The sequence below is a fragment of the Neoarius graeffei genome, chromosome 15 (genome assembly GCF_027579695.1).
Source record: "Neoarius graeffei isolate fNeoGra1 chromosome 15, fNeoGra1.pri, whole genome shotgun sequence".
NCBI classification, from domain to species: domain Eukaryota; kingdom Metazoa; phylum Chordata; class Actinopteri; order Siluriformes; family Ariidae; genus Neoarius; species Neoarius graeffei.
The window spans coordinates 69,036,995-69,055,465 of NC_083583.1; the positions used below are offsets into that span (position 1 = coordinate 69,036,995).

Below are 18,471 nucleotides of genomic sequence, written 5' to 3' on the forward strand. Positions count from 1 at the left end.
GGTCACAAACTGAAGAGAGTACATCGGTTCAAATATCTAGGAAGCTACGTGTCAAACGACTGCAAGCTAGATGATGAGATGACAGCACGGATACAGGCTGCGTCCTGTGCGATGGGGAGACTCAGGGACAGGGTTTTCGACTGCAGGGATTTGACAGTAGAAACAAAACTTAAGGTATACAATCAATGCGTCATCCCGCTGATGTTGTATGGAAGCGAAACTTGGACCCTATATCGTCACCAAATCAAGCTTTTGAGGACAATCCAGCAGCGCCACCTGAGAACCATCCTCAACATCAGATGGGACCATTTCGTCACAAACGACGAGGTGCTGGACCGCGCAAAAGCCACAGATATCGAGATCTTGCTCATTGGAAATAGACTGCGCTGGCTTGGTCACGTTGCCTGTATGCCCGACAAGCGGCCTGTGAAATCACTACTGTACGGAGTTCTGAACAAGGGCACCAGGAGAGTCGGGCGCCCCCTTCTTAGATATAAAGACACGCTTAAGGACATTCTCAGGCGCGGGGGAGTCCTGCACTCTTGGAGCGACACTGTCAAGGATCGCTCTGCCTGGAGAAGGTTGTCTAAAGACATCTGTAAGAAGCTGGAGGCGGACAGGAGAGAGAGAAACATGGAGCTTAGGAGAAGGAGACATGAGAAGCAAAGGAGCTAGGAACTTTAGAAAACTCTAATTGATGTGTGAATACCCATGTCGGGTTATGGCGTATATATATATATTTCCAAATATGCAGTAAATATCTTGTTTTTGTTTAGCACAAATCATCATTTTTATTTTTCCTTTCTTAAGTTATGAACAAGCACAGCTTTTGTAATTCTACATCAAGTTTACACACATGGGTCAGAAATGACCCGCATGCATTTACTACAGCGTTTGGTGGGAACTGTGAATTGTGCTTGTGTCAGACATTTCACAGCTCAGCACAGCGCCCTTTGCCCATCTAATACATGTAAGTAATGTTTTTCAATTGTTCTAACATTACCTTAGAAAAAAATTGATTATGTTTAGGTTACCTTGAGAGTGAGTAGATTACTTGTCAGAAAGTTATAAGTAATTACTATTAGCTACCTAGCTGTTGACATATTCTACTTTAGTTAGCTAATTTTATTGTAGTTGGCTTAGCTAACTACATAGTTAATAAATAAATAACTGGCCCCATTCACTGCTAAAGTAATTACTTGAAACAAATTATTATTATAGTATTAAGACATTTAATTTTAAATCACACTTGGATGACCCATGTGTAGTAATATAAAAAGTATTTTTGTTCATAAAGTAGGAAAGAAAAAATTTAATTAATGATTTGTGGTAATTAAAAACAAGATATTTAAAGAATACTTGGAATATTCAATCATAAAATAAATTGATTTCAAAAGATAGAGCAAAGAAAACTCAGTCAGCATGAAATAACCTGGAAAATGAATGCGGGTCATTTTTGACCCATGTTGTGCATTAGAAGGGGTGTGCATATGTTTTGCATCAAAGGATTAAACTGCTGTTCATGCTATGTCACAGGGAAGCTGAACAGCCTTCACACCCAAAGAACAGCCAAGGTTGGCAGTGATACTGTCAGGATTTATATTCATTCCCAATAATACTGTGAGCATTTGTCTGTTACATTAAAAAATTATTTTCTTTGAAACAACTACCAAAAGAAAAAAAAAAAAAACATCCACACTATTTGACACAAAATTTGGGTTGGTTGCCCAACCAACATAGTCTACTCCATGTTGTGTATTTAAGTAGGATATGAATTGTCAGTTATCACTTTGTCTGTTCTTAGAATGAACTCAGGACCAGGTGTGTCTCACTCACCAGGACAACAATGTCCCTCATGTGCTCAAATTCCTCAGGATGGAGGAAAGCAGTGAACTCGTCCCTTTCTGCTCGCTTGTCTCCATTCAGATCAGCTGCTTTAAATCTGCGCTCATCTCGTGGCAGCATCTTCTTAAAGCTGAACTGATCAGAAGAATCTGCAAACTCATCTGGGTTTGCTGCAAAATTACATCATATCACCGCATTCTATCATCATATTTATTACAGGTTATATCACAAATTACCAACATGCTTTTCCAGGTTTGCTCTAATAGTTAATCACTTGACATTATCATATTTTATCATCCCACTTAAATAATTAAATAATAAACTTATCTTGGCTGTCTGAGATTATATCAAAATGATAAAACAGACATGCTTGATCCTAAAATCTGTTTTTTTTTCTTAAATAGAAACAATTAAAAAAACTTCATAGGAAGGAGTGGTTGGAGCAGATAATCACATACGACAGTTGTGCTGAATATAATACATCAAACATGCCTGAAGATATCAGTGCAAGTCACTGTTCTGTTAATGGAATGCCTTAATATTTGGCTGCTAAATAGTTTAGCAACCAAACCTTACTGTTAGACTATGTATTGCAAATATTATTAATAATAAGCCAACTTACTTATTGAACTCGGGATTTTCATGTTGATTTTGTTTTATAAAAGCAAGAAGCCACACCATGGTGTGCATGTCTTTACCCGTGATAAAACCACTGTAATGAACACACTCTCTTGGCTTTGATTGATTACACCACACAAACTAACTGTTGTCTAATTTCACTTAATCTTGTGTGTAATCATATATAATACATATATGAAATGTGATTAATGTATAACCCGAATTATAAAAAGGTAGGACACTGTGTAAAATGTAAATAAAAACAGATGTAATGATTTACAAATCATGAACACCCAACATAATTTACCATTACATCAATAATTACAGACTAAAGTAAATTATACTTTTTTTCCATATAACCCCAATTCCAAAAAAGTTGGGACACTGTGTAAACTGTAAATAAAAACAAAATGTGATAATATACAAATCATGGAAACCCTATATTTAATTGAAAATAGTACAAAGACAACATATCAAATGTTGAAACTGAGAAATGTTATTGTTTTTTGAAAAATGTATGCTCATTTTGAATTTGATGACAGCAACCTTTCAAAAACAGAAGGAAAAGGGCATGTTTACCACTGTGTTGCATCACCTCTTCTTTTAACAGTGTTGTTAAAAGAAGAGGTGATGCAACACAGTGGTAAACATGCCCTTTTCCTATCGTTTTCATGTCCTACCATTTTCCTACCATCAGTACTGTTAGGAAATGAGGAGACCAAGAACTATAGTTTTGAAAGTGAAATGTTGCCCCATTCTTACCTGATATATAATTTCAGTAGCTCAATAGTTCAGGGTTTCCTTTGCACTTCATAATGCATGAAATGTTTTCAATGGGAGAAAGTTCTGGACTCTAGGCGAGCCAGTTTAGCACCTGGACTCTCATATGTGCAGAATGTGGTTTGTCATTGTCTTGCTGAAATAAGGAAGACCTTCCTTGAAAAAGACATCCTTTGGCAGAATGTTGCTCTAAAATATTATATATAATATAATTTTTTTATTTTGAACACACACACACACACACACACACACACACACACACACACACACACACACACACCCCTCTGGAAAAAATTATGAGACCACTTCAATTGTTTTCTTAAATCAGCATCTCTATGTATGGCAGCCATTTCATTCCAGTGTCTGTGTTGAGATTCCAATACAAGCACATCTCATTTTACTTAATGGTTCAGGTGATCACCTGAACCAAATCTTTTATTTAATGAAGAAAAGTATAAAAACCACTGCTGTAATCATCACTATCTTCTTATCTTCTTGGAATAGGTCCAGTTTGGATGTCAAAAAGAATGCTAGTACTTAGATTAAATTTAATGGGAATAAATAAATAAATAAATTTTTATAATTTTAAATATATACACAGTGGTGCTTGAAAGTTTGTGAACCCTTTAGAATTTTCTATATTTCTGCATAAATATGACGTAAAACAGGGTTTCTCAAACTTCTTTGCTCTGGGGCCCAGTAATGTTAGGCCTTGGTGCTGCAAGGCCCTGCATAGGCCTACGCCTCGGTGCACCCCCCTGAACCCCCCCCCCCCCACACACACACACATCGTGTCCGCCTCCATAGATACAATATGTGAAATGTGATTGTATGCATAAATATTCTCATGACCCAACAAAACAGCCACATGTCATATATTCATCAAATGTTCAAAGGTGTTGTGCATGTTGCAAATGCCATGACTGCTTGACGGATGAGAGATAGACAGACAAAGACTGTAAGTGTGTGTGTGTGTTTCTCTGGTGTGAAAATGTACATTTATATATGTACAAAACTATACATGTGTCTCCTCCTTATCTCTATCTCACGCTGTAATCTTAAATCATCTTAGCTTTCCTGTGTCTGCAGTGTGTGTGTGTGTGTGTGTGTGTGTACATGCAGAGTTTTCATATGTCTGCAACAAAATGCACAATGATGGCAGGTCACTAATATATAGATTTAGGCACTGCCTAAAAGCAGAGCTCCCATCTGTTTCTGGGTTGTAGAATTTTCTTATATCCTAGCCAATCTCTTTTGTTTCATTTCTTTACTGGCTAGCACTGGCCACTAAGCGGTGTGTATGACTGGTAATTACTAACACTGGCCACTGGGCGGTGTGTATGACTGGTAATTACTAACACTGGCCACTAGGCGGTGTGTCTCATCTCATTATCTCTAGCCGCTTTATCCTTCTACAGGGTCGCAGGCAAGCTGGAGCCTATCCCAGCTGACTACGGACGAAAGGTGGGGTACACCCTGGACAAGTCGCCAGGTCATCACAGGGCTGACACATAGACACAGACAACCATTCACACTCACACCTACGGTCAATTTAGAGTCACCAGTTAACCTAACCTGCATGTCTTTGGACTGTGGGGGAAACCGGAGCACCCGGAGGAAACCCACGCGGACACAGGGAGAACATGCAAACTCCACACAGAAAGGCCCTCGCCGGCCACGGGGCTCGAACCCGGACCTTCTTGCTGTGAGGCGGCGGCGCTAACTACTACACCACCGTGCCGCCCTAGGCGGTGTGTATGACTGGTAATTACTAACACTGACCACTAGGCAGTGTATATGACTGGTAATTACTAACACTGACCACTAGGCGGTGTGTATGACTGGTGGTACACGTACACGGACAAACCACAAAAAATCGACTCGATGGGTTTACCCTTTTTTCTTAGGTATGGTGCGCCGCTATTATTGTGTGTGTGTGTGTGTGTGTCTGTTTGTCAGAGGGAGAGGGAGAAAGTGTGTGTGTGAAAGAGAGAGTGTGTGCTCATAGATGTTGCGTGTGCATGTGAATGCATACTTGTGAGAGAGTGTGTGTATGCATAAATATGCATATGACTGTGTGTGTATGAGTGTGCACAGAATTGTATATGTTATATCATCAGACTCACGATATCCAATATTTTGTAAAGTTTCAGATCAATCCATCAATGAATTGAACATTTTTTCCCCATTTCCTGCTTGGCCAGATAGTGGCGCTGTGCTAGGCATCTGAATTACACATGTGCATACCTGCCAACCTGTACGCATCTTGCGTAGCCGCTACAAATTTTTACCTCATTGTATGACTGTACGTTTTCACATTAAAAAGTATGCATATCGTCCGAACTCGCATTTCAGTCAAGTTCTCGCTGAAGTTGATACCGCTGATCTGTGAGAAAACTCAAAGCCAGAATGGAACGCTTTGCCCAATCCCCCCGCCCCTCTTCCAGAGCGTGTGGCTCCGCCCTCTTCACCCCCGCCCCTTCCTCCTTCGCGTCTCTGACTTGAGTGCAGCAGTGCAGCCAGGTGACGTGAAACACAACCGTTTCTGTTACAAATATAAAAACGACGTCTCTAACCGATGTTTCAATCCCCGACTCGCTCGATCCCCGAGCGAGTCGGGGATTGAAACATCGGTTAGAGACGTCGTTTTATATTTGTAACAGAAACGGTTGTGTTTCACGTGTACTCAAGAGCTTCCTAGCCGTTATTTTGTGCATTTACAACACCAACAGTACAGGCTAGTTCTTCATTTAACCTCGAAGCCGTCACTCGAGGTTGCATATTCGATGCGGTAACCAACGAAACCTGATTACAATTCCTCTCGCGCTCTCATTGAATCACTATGATAAGTACCACTTTATTGATGTGCTCAACAAAATGTAGCGTGTTGTATATCTTAAGGGCAGTCGGTAACTTCTGTCAATGGTAGCCTAGAATGTTTGCAGATGATGTGAAGTCGAAAATTGGTCATCCCTCTTATGAAAAAACCTGCGTGGTACTGCAGTATCAAATGCTTTTTTATACAGTATTACTGCAGTAAATGCAATATTTCGAATGCAAATGCAATAGTTTGCACATGAAAAAGGCATACTACAAAATACTGCAGTGTACTGTATAATGCAATATTTTTACTGTATAATGCAATATACTTCCAACATGTTAAAAAATGCAAAAGTCTAAACCTATTGCATGGGAAATTTGTGCATACCATGTTTTGTGTTGAAAGTGCCTTTTTTACATACTGTATTAATTTAATGTGTTGTTATTTATTTTGAAAGAGTGGCTCTGGTTTAATTTAATTTAATTTGCACATGTATTTAATGTTTGTTGTGCTTTTCAAAATGGAAGGAAGTTCCCAAGAGCCATCAATAACAGTTTCCCAAAGTCTATCATTAGGAATGTTTTACAAAACTGGACTATGTTCCCAAGGTCAATCAATAAAACTGGATTGAAAGTGTGTTTTTGGTCTGCTGGTTGTGGTCTGTGGGGGTGCATGCGCGCCGGGTTGGGGTGAGGTTGACGTGGGGGGGTACTCATGAAATTGTAAAATTGTACTCATAAAATTTTTTCAAGGTTGGCAGGTATGCATGTGAATATCATCACAATCATAATACACAATATTTTGTAAAGTGTCAGATCAATCAGTTAAGGCATTGCCAATTTCTGGCACATTTCCTGCTTGGCCAGGTGGTGGCGCTATAACATGCAGGCCCATTGTTATCATAATAATCATAATATCTATTGATGTAAGAAGTGTCCGACCATACAGTCAATGCACTGTGGCTTTCTGACACGTTTCCTGTTTATGTGGCAAGATATTAAAATCATAAGGCCATTTCAACATATTACAAGATATCAAAAATCCCTTTGCAATTTAATATCAGCGACATCTTGGCATCACGTATAACAAATTTCACATGAATCTCATGAACCATCTAGGAGAAGCATGTTAAAATTCATCATGTGTCAAAACACACATATTCAAAACCCTATTCTTTCCTTGGCCAGTTGGTGGCGCTATACCAGACAGGCCCATAACGGCTAAAGAGTATCAGAATCAGAATCGGAATCATATTCAAGATCTCAAGTTCAACATTCAGCAATATCTTGGCATATTATATGTTATAATATTTCAACATATTACAACATATCAAAAATCCCTTAGCGATTCAACTTCAGCAATATCTTGGCATCATGTTTGCCAAGTTTGACATGAATTTGATGAACTGTCTAGGAGGAGTACGTTAAAAATGACCATGTGTAATTTCACTCCAAATGGCCTTATGACATCATCATTCCAAAGTTCTACCCATTCATTTCAATGGGAAATGGAAAAAGGGGCACTATGAAGTCCCTGGGCCATGCCAGGGGCCAAAAGTCTGTGGCTGACTAGCGCTGACAATGACTGATGTGTGTATCAAATTTCATGAGTTTTAGTGCATGGGAAATGCCTCAAATAAGGCCAAACGCGGCAGAAAAAAAAAAATAAGAAGAAGAAGTATCCTTCGAGAAACAATAGGGTCTCGCACCGAATGGTGCTCGGGCCCTAATTATTAGGGCCCGAGCACCGAATGGTGTGAAGACCCTATTGTTTTTCGAAGGATTATTATTATTATTATTATTATTATTATTAGGGCCCGAGCACTGTTTGGTGCGAGATCCTAGTGTTTTTCGAAGGATTATTATTATTATTATTAGGGCCCGAGCACCATTCGGTGCAAGACCCTATTATTTTTCAAAGGATTATTATTATTATTATTATTATTATGGCCCGAGCACCGTTCGGTGCAAAGACCCTATTGTTTTTCAAAGGATTATTATTTTTTTTTTTCTGTCGTGTTTGGCCTTATTTGAGGCATTTCCCATGCACAAAAATTCATTAAATTTGATATACACATCAGTCATTGTCACCGCTACTCAGCCACAGACTTTTGGCCCCGGGCATTGCCCAGGGACTTTATAGCGCCCCTTTTCCATTTCCCATTGAAATGAATGGGTAGAACTTTGGAATGATGATGTCATAAGGCCATTTGGAGTGAAATTACACATGGTCATTTTTAACGTACTCCTCCTAGACAGAGCTGTAAATAGATGGGAATTTGTCGGATTGGCCTTAATGAAGTTCACTATTTTGACCACTTGATTTAAAACTTCATGAAGCTCTGTGGACAGGCATTTAGAGGCAAGTACCTCTCGATGAATAACACAGTGCATTGCCTGCACTGATGGTGAAACGGCTTTTACCCAAGCAACAATTCCGTTGTGCCTGCCGGTCACAGCCGCTGCCCCATCTGTGCAGACACCAACGCAACACCCCCATATCAACCCATGCCCAGAGATGTACCCATCAAGCGTACAGAATATTTCTCTAGCGGCTGTGATCCCTGGAAGCACCTTACAAAACAAAAAATCCTCATACAACTAATTGGCCCTCATTAGCATATCTGATGTAGACCAGAAGCATAGCCAAGTTAGAGAGATCCGTGGTCTCATCCAATTGAATGGCAAACCAGTCAGATGACTTCGCCCTTTCTAAAATTTGCATTTCGATGTCTGGCGCCATATCGTCAATTCGACGACAGACCGTGTCATTTGACAGAGGAATCTCTTTTACTTTGGCTGCAGCAGCCGGACCCAACACCTCACGACAAGCAGTAACAATCGAAGGCACAATTAGCTTCTCCCCAATTGTGAAGGGTGCCTGACATTTGGAAATGTACGTAGTGTGAAATCATGTATGATGCCTTTGTTAGCTTTTCATTCTCGGTCAAATTACTTTTCAACACTTTAGTTTGGGTGGCCAATTCATCACGTTTTCTTCTGAAAAAATCCTCTGATTTATCCTTGAGATGCGAATGTTTAGTTTCCAAATGCTGGCGTAATTTGGATGGTTTCATAGCTTCGTTGCTTAGCATGGTTTGGCAGATAACACAGATTGGTTTCGGGGGACAACTATCACTTGAAATAAAGCCGAATTGTATGTATGAAGGGTCGTAATTGCGAGTGAATGGGCAATATTTTTTTGCCTCTGGCTCATGTTGTGTATCTGCACTGTCAGATGGGCGCTTTCCAAAGAAAGAGTCAAGAGTAGCTTGCTTTGAACATGCCATGATATTGCTCTCATAAAGCGTGTGTGCGCGAATGACTGGACTTGGGACAGAATGAATGAATAAGTGCAAGTGTGCAACCTTGCGCGGGCGGGAACACTTAACATTCTAGAATGGGGGGGCGGGACTTATGTGACGTGGCACACAGTAACAAAAGCACTGAGAGCAGAGCCAGCCAATCGCTCTTTACATAATCTGATTGACAGTGACCAGTAGTTTGAAATTATAATACTGACTACTAGTGCAGAGGCAGGCTTGCGGACCGATGGCAATCTTCTCACGGACCGGTACCGGTCCACGGCCCATAGATTGAGAAACACCGACCTAAAACATCAGATTTTCACACAAGTCCTAAAAGTAGATAAAGAGAACCCAGTTAAACAAATGAGACAAAAATATTATACTTGGTCATTTATTTATTGAGGAAAATGATCCAATATTACATATCTGTCAGTGGCAAAAGTATGTGAACTTCTAGGATTAGATTAGATTAGATTCAACTTTATTGTCATTACTCAGTATATACAGGGTAACGAAATGCAGTTAGCATCTAATCAGAAGTGCAAATAGCAGAAATGCAGTATAATACAAATAAATACAGTATGTGCAGATAAGCAATATGTATAGATGAATGCAGCTATGTACAGCTAGTGCAAATGAGACGGTTATAGTGAGTAGAGAATGTACAGATAAATAAATAGGATGTTCAATAGTTCTGTGCAGTATATGTACGGTAGTTAAGGGAGAAGTAACTACAGGTAGGGCTATAAAAAAGGGTGGTTATAATTAGGGCCCGAGCCCTATGGGCGAAGGCCCTATTGTTCTTGTAAGAGTTCACTATTATTATTCTTCCGTCGTCTTCTTCTTCTTCTTCTTTATTTTTCTCCGCTGTTGGGCCATTTTCGGGGCGCTTGCCATGGGCGAAAACGCACGAAATTTGGCACCACTTCCGAGAATTGCCACCGCTACTCAGAACCAAAAGCCCAAACTTGGCCGGGGCTCAGGGCCTCTATAGCGCCCCCTAAGTCGTTGTGATTTTGGCCTCCCGCATTAAGGTGCCTGGTTGCCATATAGTTTGTAGTACTGGCATGCCATTTGGTACGCATATGTATCTCACTAAGCCGGACAAAAATGTAATGCCAATGCATTGGCCACGCCCAACAGGAAGTGAGGTAATTTCACTTTTGTGCGAAATGCATGGCCACGAAGACGGCACAACTCCTCCTAGACCGTTCATAGGAATGTCACCAAAATTGATACACATCATCTACAGACATGGCTGACAAAAGTTACTAAATACGTTTCACGTAGGTTAAACCGTTCAGAAGTTATACGTCAATCAATTTTCACTTCAAAATTTTACATGCTAAAAAATTCATAACAAATCTTCTTATTGGTCAAAACTGCTCATACTTCACACGCTAATCACTCATTGGGCTTCTGACATGTTACCCAATTTCTGTGATATTTCGCCACTGGGGGCGCTATTTTTGGGCAAAAAATCCAATCTTTCCTCAAATTTGGTCAAACTTCACGGCCACCCTCTTACTACCTCCCATGTCATGTATACCACATTTTGGGAATCTTCGTCCATGGGGGGCGCTGTTTTTGGCCGACGCAATTTCTCCAAAATGGGTTTTTGGTTAATAATTCCATAATGCTTTTCCTTCACACCACTACCTTGTGATAGTACGTTGCTGTTGTAGACACTTATTTTTCCAACTCATAATCGCTCATGTACAGCATAGCGCCACCTACTGACATGGGAAAAACCAAAAAATTTATTCTTCAAAAATCTATATCTCATCTTCTATTTACTCAATTTTCATCACACTTCATACGCAAACTCTTCATAGCTCACCTGACATATACGCCAAATTTTGTGCACTTTCGCCCCTGGGGGTGCTGGTTATGGCAGAAATGATATTGCAGCTTCTGATTTGTCAACCTTGGCAAGCAAACTCTTTACAAGACCCTTACTGGGGCGCTTGCCATGGTCGACAACGCTCGAAATTTGGCTCCTTTTTCTTAGACTGCCACGGCTACTGAGAACCAGAAGCCCAGATCCAGGCGGGCCTCAGGGCCTCTATAGCGCCCCCTAACGTGTTGTGATTTTTGCCTCTCGCATTAAGGTGCCTGGTTGCCATGTAGTTTGTAGTAGTGGCATGCCCTTTGGTACGCATATGTATCTCACCAAGCCGGACAAAAATGTAATGCCAATGCATTAGCCACGCCCTACAGGAAGTGAGGTAATTTCACTTTTGTGCGAAATGCATGGCCACGAAGACGGCGCAACTCCTCCTAGACCGTTCATAGGAACGTCACCAAAATTGATACACATCATCTACAGACATGGCTGACAAAAGTTGCTAAATACGTTTCACATAGCGTAAACCGTTCAGAAGTTATACGTCAATCATTTTTCAATGCAGAATTTTACATGCTTAAAAATTCATCACAAATCTTCTAATTGCTCAACACTGCTCATACTTCACACGCAAATCACTCATTGGGCTTCTGACATGTGACCCAATTTCTGTGATGTTTCGCCACTGGGGGCGCTATTTTTGGGCAAAAAATCCAATCTTTCCTCAAATTTGGTCAAGCTTCACGGCCACCCTCTTACTACCTCCCATGTCATGTATACCACATTTTGGGAATTTTCGTCCATGGGGGGCGCTGTTTTTGGCCCACGCAATTGCTCCAAAACGGGTTTTTGGTAAATAATTCCATAATGCTTTTCCTTCACACCACTACCTTGTGATTGTACGTTGCTGTTGTAGACACTTATTTTTCCAACTCATAATCGCTCATGTACAGCATAGCGCCACCTACTGACATGGGAAAAACCAAAAAATTTATTCTTCAAAAATCTATATCTCATCTTCTATTTACTCAATTGTCATCAAACTTCATACGCAAACTCTTCATAGCTCACCTGACATATACGCCAAATTTTGTGCACTTTTGCCCCTGGGGGTGCTGATTATGGCAAAAATGATATTGCAGCTTCTTATTTGTCAAACTTGGCAAGCAAACTCTTTTCAAGACCCTTATTGAGGCGCTTGCCATGGTCGACAACGCATGAAGTGCGAGACCCTATTGTTGCCATGTGTCCAATTCTGTGCTTTGTCGCCATTGTGGGAGTAATGTCTCTTGCCGCAGAAGCTGTGGAAGGTTTTTCGCAGGGACGCATGCCCCCACCCCCCTTGGCCGCTGGCGCGAGGGCCCGTCGAGGCCGCTTGCGGCTTTAATTATAATTATCCTTAAAGCTATATACAGAAGTAGCTAACTTGCTATGCAGATGTCTTGTGAATATAAAAGAATAAGAGTTGAATTGGCATACAGAATTTACACATATACATCTGTGCAGTACATGTACAAAAGTTATGGGAGAAGTATGTACAGGTAGGGCTATAAAAAAGGGGTGGTTATAATTATCCTTAAGGCTATATACTGAAGAACTAACTTGCAATACAGATGTCTAGTGAATATACAAACAATAAAAGTTAAATAGGCATTCAGAATATACACACACACATACATACTGTACATACATACATACATACATACATACATACACATGCACACCTAAACTCAAGTGTGGATGTAAGCATATACATATATACACACATATGCAAGACTGGCTGTGTAAATAGATCCAACAGTAGAGAATATGTACAGCTATGGAACCAGATGTGCAGTTATCAAGTGCAACAAGAGTCAATACAGGTAGAAGGAGGGTGTGGGATCACCTGCTGGCAGAGTTCAGTAGGGTGACGGCTGTGGGGAAGAAGCTGTTCCTGTATCTGCTTGTTTTGGTCTGCAGACTCCTGAATCGCCTCCTGGACGGGAGGAGCTGAAAGAGTCTGTTGGCTGGGTGGGAAGAGTCTCTGAGGATGCTAAGTGCCCGGCGCACGCATCTCTTCTTGTAGACTCCCTCAATGTCTGGAAGTGGAGCACCTATAATGCGTTGGGCAGTTTTCACCACCCTCTGGAGTGCTTTGCAGTCAGCAGCAGAGCAGTTTCCATACCACACTGTAACACAGTTAGTCAGGATACTCTCTACTGCGCAGCGGTAGAAGTTGCCCAGGATGACAGCAGACAGGTGGTTTCTCTTCAGTGTTCTTAGGAAGAAGAGATGCTGATGGGCCTTCTTGATGAGGTGGGAGGTGTTGGTAGACCAGGTCAGGTTCTCTGAGATTTGGGTCCCCAGGAATTTGAAGCTGGAGACACGTTCCACCTCCATGCCATTGATGTGGAGGGGGGTGTGGGTGCCTCCCTTCTCCTTCCTAAAGTCCACGATGATTTCTTTTGTTTTGCTGGTGTTAAGGAGCAGGTTGTTGTCCGCACACCAAGCAGCAAGGTGTTTAACCTCTGACCTGTACGCCGACTCGTCGTTGTTGCTGATTAGTCCAATCACTGTGGTGTCGTCTGCAAACTTTATGATGGAGTTGGATCCATACATAGGTCTGCAGTCATGGGTGAAAAGAAAGTAGATGAAGGGGCTCAACATACATCCTTGCGGAGTTCCTGTGCTGAGTGTGAGGGTGGAAGATGTGATGTGGTCTGACCTAACGTGCTGTGGTCTGTTGGTCAGAAAGTCCATGATCCAGTTGCAGAGGGAAGTGCTGATTCCAAGGTCTGTGAGTTTTGTGATTAGCTTGGCGGGGATGACAGTGTTGAATGCTGAGCTGAAGTCCACAAACAGCATTCTTGCATAAGTGTTTTTATTGTCCAGATGTGAGAGTACACAGTGCAGCGCTGTGGAGACTGCATCCTCTGTACTCCTGTTACTGCGGTAGGCGTATTGGTGTGGGTCGAGTGTGGGGGGCAGACAGTCTTTGAGGTGTGCCAGGACCAGTCGTTCGAAGCACTTCATTACTATAGGAGTAAGTGCCACTGGGCGGTATTCATTTAGGCACTTTGGGGAGGAGTGTTTTGGCACTGGCACAATGGATGTTGATTTAAAGCACACCGGTACTACTGCTTGGGCCAGGGACAGGTTGAAGATGTCCGTGAATACTCCTGAAAGCTGCTCAGCACAAGCTCTGAGCACACGTCCTGGAATACCATCAGGGCCCACAGCCTTGCGTGCATTGATGCGACTCAGTGCGTTTTGGACGTCTGTGTGTGAGAGAATGAGTAGCTGAGGGTTAACAGAGGGTGTGATCTTTATGGCCTTTTCTTTGTTGTCCTTATCAAAACGGGCATAGAAGTCATTGAGCTCGTTTAGGAAGGACACATCTATGGTGGCTGATGAGGTGTTGCTGTTCTTGTAATCCGTGATGGCCTGGATGCCCTCCACACATGCGCCGGGGGTCGTTGTTCGCAAAGTCCTCAGAAATCTCCTTTTTTCGTGCCATGATACACTTCCACAAACGTGTTGTGACGATCAGACTTTGATAGATCCCTGTTCTTTAGCAGTTAATTTGAAGGTGAAATTAGAGTCAAGTGTTTTCAATCAATGGGATGACAATCAGGTGTGAGTGGGCACCCTGCTTTATTTAAAGAACAGGGATCTATCAAAGTCTGATCGTCACAACACGTGTTTGTGGAAGTGTATCATGGCACGAACAAAGGAGATTTCTGAGGACCTCAGAAAAAGCTTAGTTGATGCTCATCAGGCTGGAAAAGGTTACAAAACCATCTCTAAAGAGTTTGGACTCCACCAATCCACAGTCAGACAGACTGTGTACAAATGGAGGAAATTCAAGACTGTTATTACCCTCCCCAGGAGTGGTCGACCAAGAAAGATCACTCCAAGAGCAAGGCGTGTAATAGTCGGCGAGGTCATAAAGGACCTCAGGGTAACTTCTAAGCAACTGAAGGCCTCTCTCACATTGGCTAATGTTAATGTTCATGAGTCCACCATCAGGAGAACACTGAACAACAATGGTGTGCATGGCAGGGTTGCAAGGAGAAAGCCACTGCTCTCCAAAAAGAACATTGCTGCTCATCTGAAGTTTGCTAAAGATCATGTGGACAAGCCAGAAGGCTATTGGAAAAATGTTTTGTGGACGGATGAGACCAAAATAGAACTTTTTGGTTTCAATGAGAAGCATTATATTTGGAGAAAGGAAAACACTGCATTCCAGCAAAAGAACCTTATCCCATCTGTGAAACATGGTGGTGGTAGTATCATGGTTTGGGCCTGTTAACAAATGAGACAAAAATATTATACTTGGTCATTTAATTATTGAGGAAAATGATCCAATATTACATATCTGAGTGGCAAAAGTATGTGAACCTTTGCTTTCAGTATCTGGTGTGACCCCCTTGTGTAGCAATAACTGCAACTAAACGTTTCCGGTAACTGTTGATCAGTCCTGCACACCGGCTTGGAGGAATTTTAGCCTATTCCTCCGTACAAAACAGCTTCAACTCTGGGATGTTGGTGGGTTTCCTCACATGAACTCCTCACTTTAGGACCTTCCATAACATTTTGATTGAATTAAGGTCAGGACTTGACCTTAATTTGGAATGACTTGGCCATTCCAAAACATTAACTTTATTCTTCTTTAACCATTCTTTGGTAGAACGACTTGTGTGCTTAGGGTCATTGTCTTGCTGCATGACCCACCTTCTCTTGAGATTCAGTTCATGGACAGATGTCCTGACATTTTCGTTTAGAATTCACTGGTATAATTCAGAATTCATTGTTCCATCAATGATGGCAAGCTGTCCTGGCCCAGATGCAGCAAAACAGGCCCAAACCATGATACTACCACCACCATGTTTCACAGATGGGATAAGGTTCTTATGCTGGAATGCAGTGTTTTCCTTTCTCCAAACATAACGTTTCTCATTGAAACCAAAAAGTTCTATTTTGGTCTCATCCATCCACAAAACATTTTTCCAATAGCCTTCTGACTTGTCCACATGATCTTTAGCAAACTGCACACGAGCAGCAATGTTCTTTTTGGAGAGCAGTGGCTTTCTCATTGCAACCCTGCCATGCACACCATTGTTGTTCAGTGTTCTCCTGATGGTGGATTCATGAACATTAACATTAGCCAATGTGAGAGAGGCCTTCAGTTGCTTAGAAGTTACCCTGGGGTCCTTTGTGACCTCGCCGACTGTTACATGCCTTGATCTTGGAGTGATCTTTGTTGGTCGACCACTCCTGGGGAGGGTAACAACGGTCTTGAATTTCCTCCATTTGTACACAATCTGTCTGACTGTGGATTGGTGGAGTCCAAACTCTTTAGAGATGGTTTTGTAACCTTTTCCAGCCTGATGAGCATCAACTAAGCTTTTTCTGAGGTCCTCAGAAATCTCCTTTGTTCGTACCATGATACACTTCCACAAACATGTGTTGTGATGATCAGACTTTGATAGATCCCTGTTCTTTAAATAAAGCAGGGTGCCCACTCACACCTGATTGTCATCCCATTGATTGAAAATATGTGACTCTAATTTCACCTTCAAATTAACTGCTAATCCTCGAGGTTCACATACTTTTGCCACTCACAGATATGTAGTATTGGATCATTTTCCTCAGTAAATAAATGACCAAGCATAATATTTTTGTCTCATTTGTTTAACTGTTTAACTGTTAATCTTTATTTACTTTTACAACCCCAATTCCAAAAAAGTTGGGACAAAGTACAAATTGTAAAAAAAACGGAATGCAATGATGTGGAAGTTTCAAAATTCCATATTTTATTCAGAATAGAACACAGATGACATATCAAATGTTTAAACTGAGAAAATGTATCATTTAAAGAGAAAAATTAGGTGATTTTAAATTTCATGACAACAACACATCTCAAAAAAGTTGGGACAAGGCCATGTTTACCACTGTGAGACATCCCCTTTTCTCTTTACAACAGTCTGTAAACGTCTGGGGACTGAGGAGACAAGTTGCTCAAGTTTAGGGATAGGAATGTTAACCCATTCTTGTCTAATGTAGGATTCTAGTTGCTCAACTGTCTTAGGTCTTTTTTGTCGTATCTTCCGTTTTATGACGCGCCAAATGTTTTCTATGGGTGAAAGATCTGGACTAAAGGCTGGCCAGTTCAGTACCCGGACCCTTCTTCTACACAGCCATGATGCTGTAATTGATGCAGTATGTGGTTTGGCATTGTCATGTTGGAAAATGCAAGGTCTTCCCTGAAAGAGACGTCATCTGGATGGGAGCATATGTTGCTCTAGAACCTGGATATACCTTTCAGCATTGATGGTGTCTTTCCAGATGTGTAAGCTGCCCATGCCACACGCACTAATGCAACCCCATACCATCAGAGATGCAGGCTTCTGAACTGAGCGCTGATAACAACTTGGGTCGTCCTTCTCCTCTTTAGTCAGAATGACACGGTGTCCCTGATTTCCATATAGAACTTCACATTTTGATTCGTCTGACCACAGAACAGTTTTCCACTTTGCCACAGTCCATTTTAAATGAGCCTTGGCCCAGAGAAGACGTCTGCGCTTCTGGATCATGTTTAGATACGGCTTCTTCTTTGAACTATAGAGTTTTAGCTGGCAACGGCAGATGGCACGGTGAATTGTGTTCACAGATAATGTTCTCTGGAAATATTCCTGAGCCCATTTTGTGATTTCCAATACAGAAGCATGCCTGTATGTGATGCAGTGCCGTCTAAGGGCCAGAAGATCACAGGCACCCAGTATGGTTTTCTGGCCTTGACCCTTACGCACAGAGATTCTTCCAGATTCTCTGAATCTTTTGATGATATTATGCACTGTAGATGATGATATGTTCAAACTCTTTGCAATTTTACACTGTCGAACTCCTTTCTGATATTGCTCCACTATTTGTCGGCGCAGAATTAGGGGGATTGGTGATCCTCTTCCCATCTTTACTTCTGAGAGCTGCTGCCACTCCAAGATGCTCTTTTTATACCCAGTCATGTTAATGACCTATTGCCAATTGACCTAATGAGTTGCAATTTGGTCCTCCAGCTGTTCCTTTTTTGTACCTTTAACTTTTCCAGCCTCTTATTGCCCCTGTCCCAACTTTTTTGAGATGTGTTGCTGTCATGAAATTTCAAATGAGCCAATATTTGGCATGAAATTTCAAAATGTCTCACTTTCGACATTTGATATGTTGTCTATGTTCTATTGTGAATACAATATCAGTTTTTGAGATTTGTAAATT

General features: G+C 41.4%; 1 protein-coding gene across 3 annotated transcripts in view; it reads right to left on the reverse strand.

Moving 5' to 3' along the window:
• Positions 1-18,471, reverse strand: part of rcn1 (reticulocalbin 1, EF-hand calcium binding domain) — a 192,866-nt gene that overhangs the window by 115,940 nt on the left and 58,455 nt on the right. For all 3 annotated transcript variants that reach the window (XM_060941795.1, XM_060941796.1, XM_060941794.1), the window contains one exon: positions 1,837-2,015. In XM_060941795.1, the coding sequence (XP_060797778.1) occupies positions 1,837-2,015 (179 nt within the window). The remainder of the gene's footprint in view (positions 1-1,836; positions 2,016-18,471) is intronic.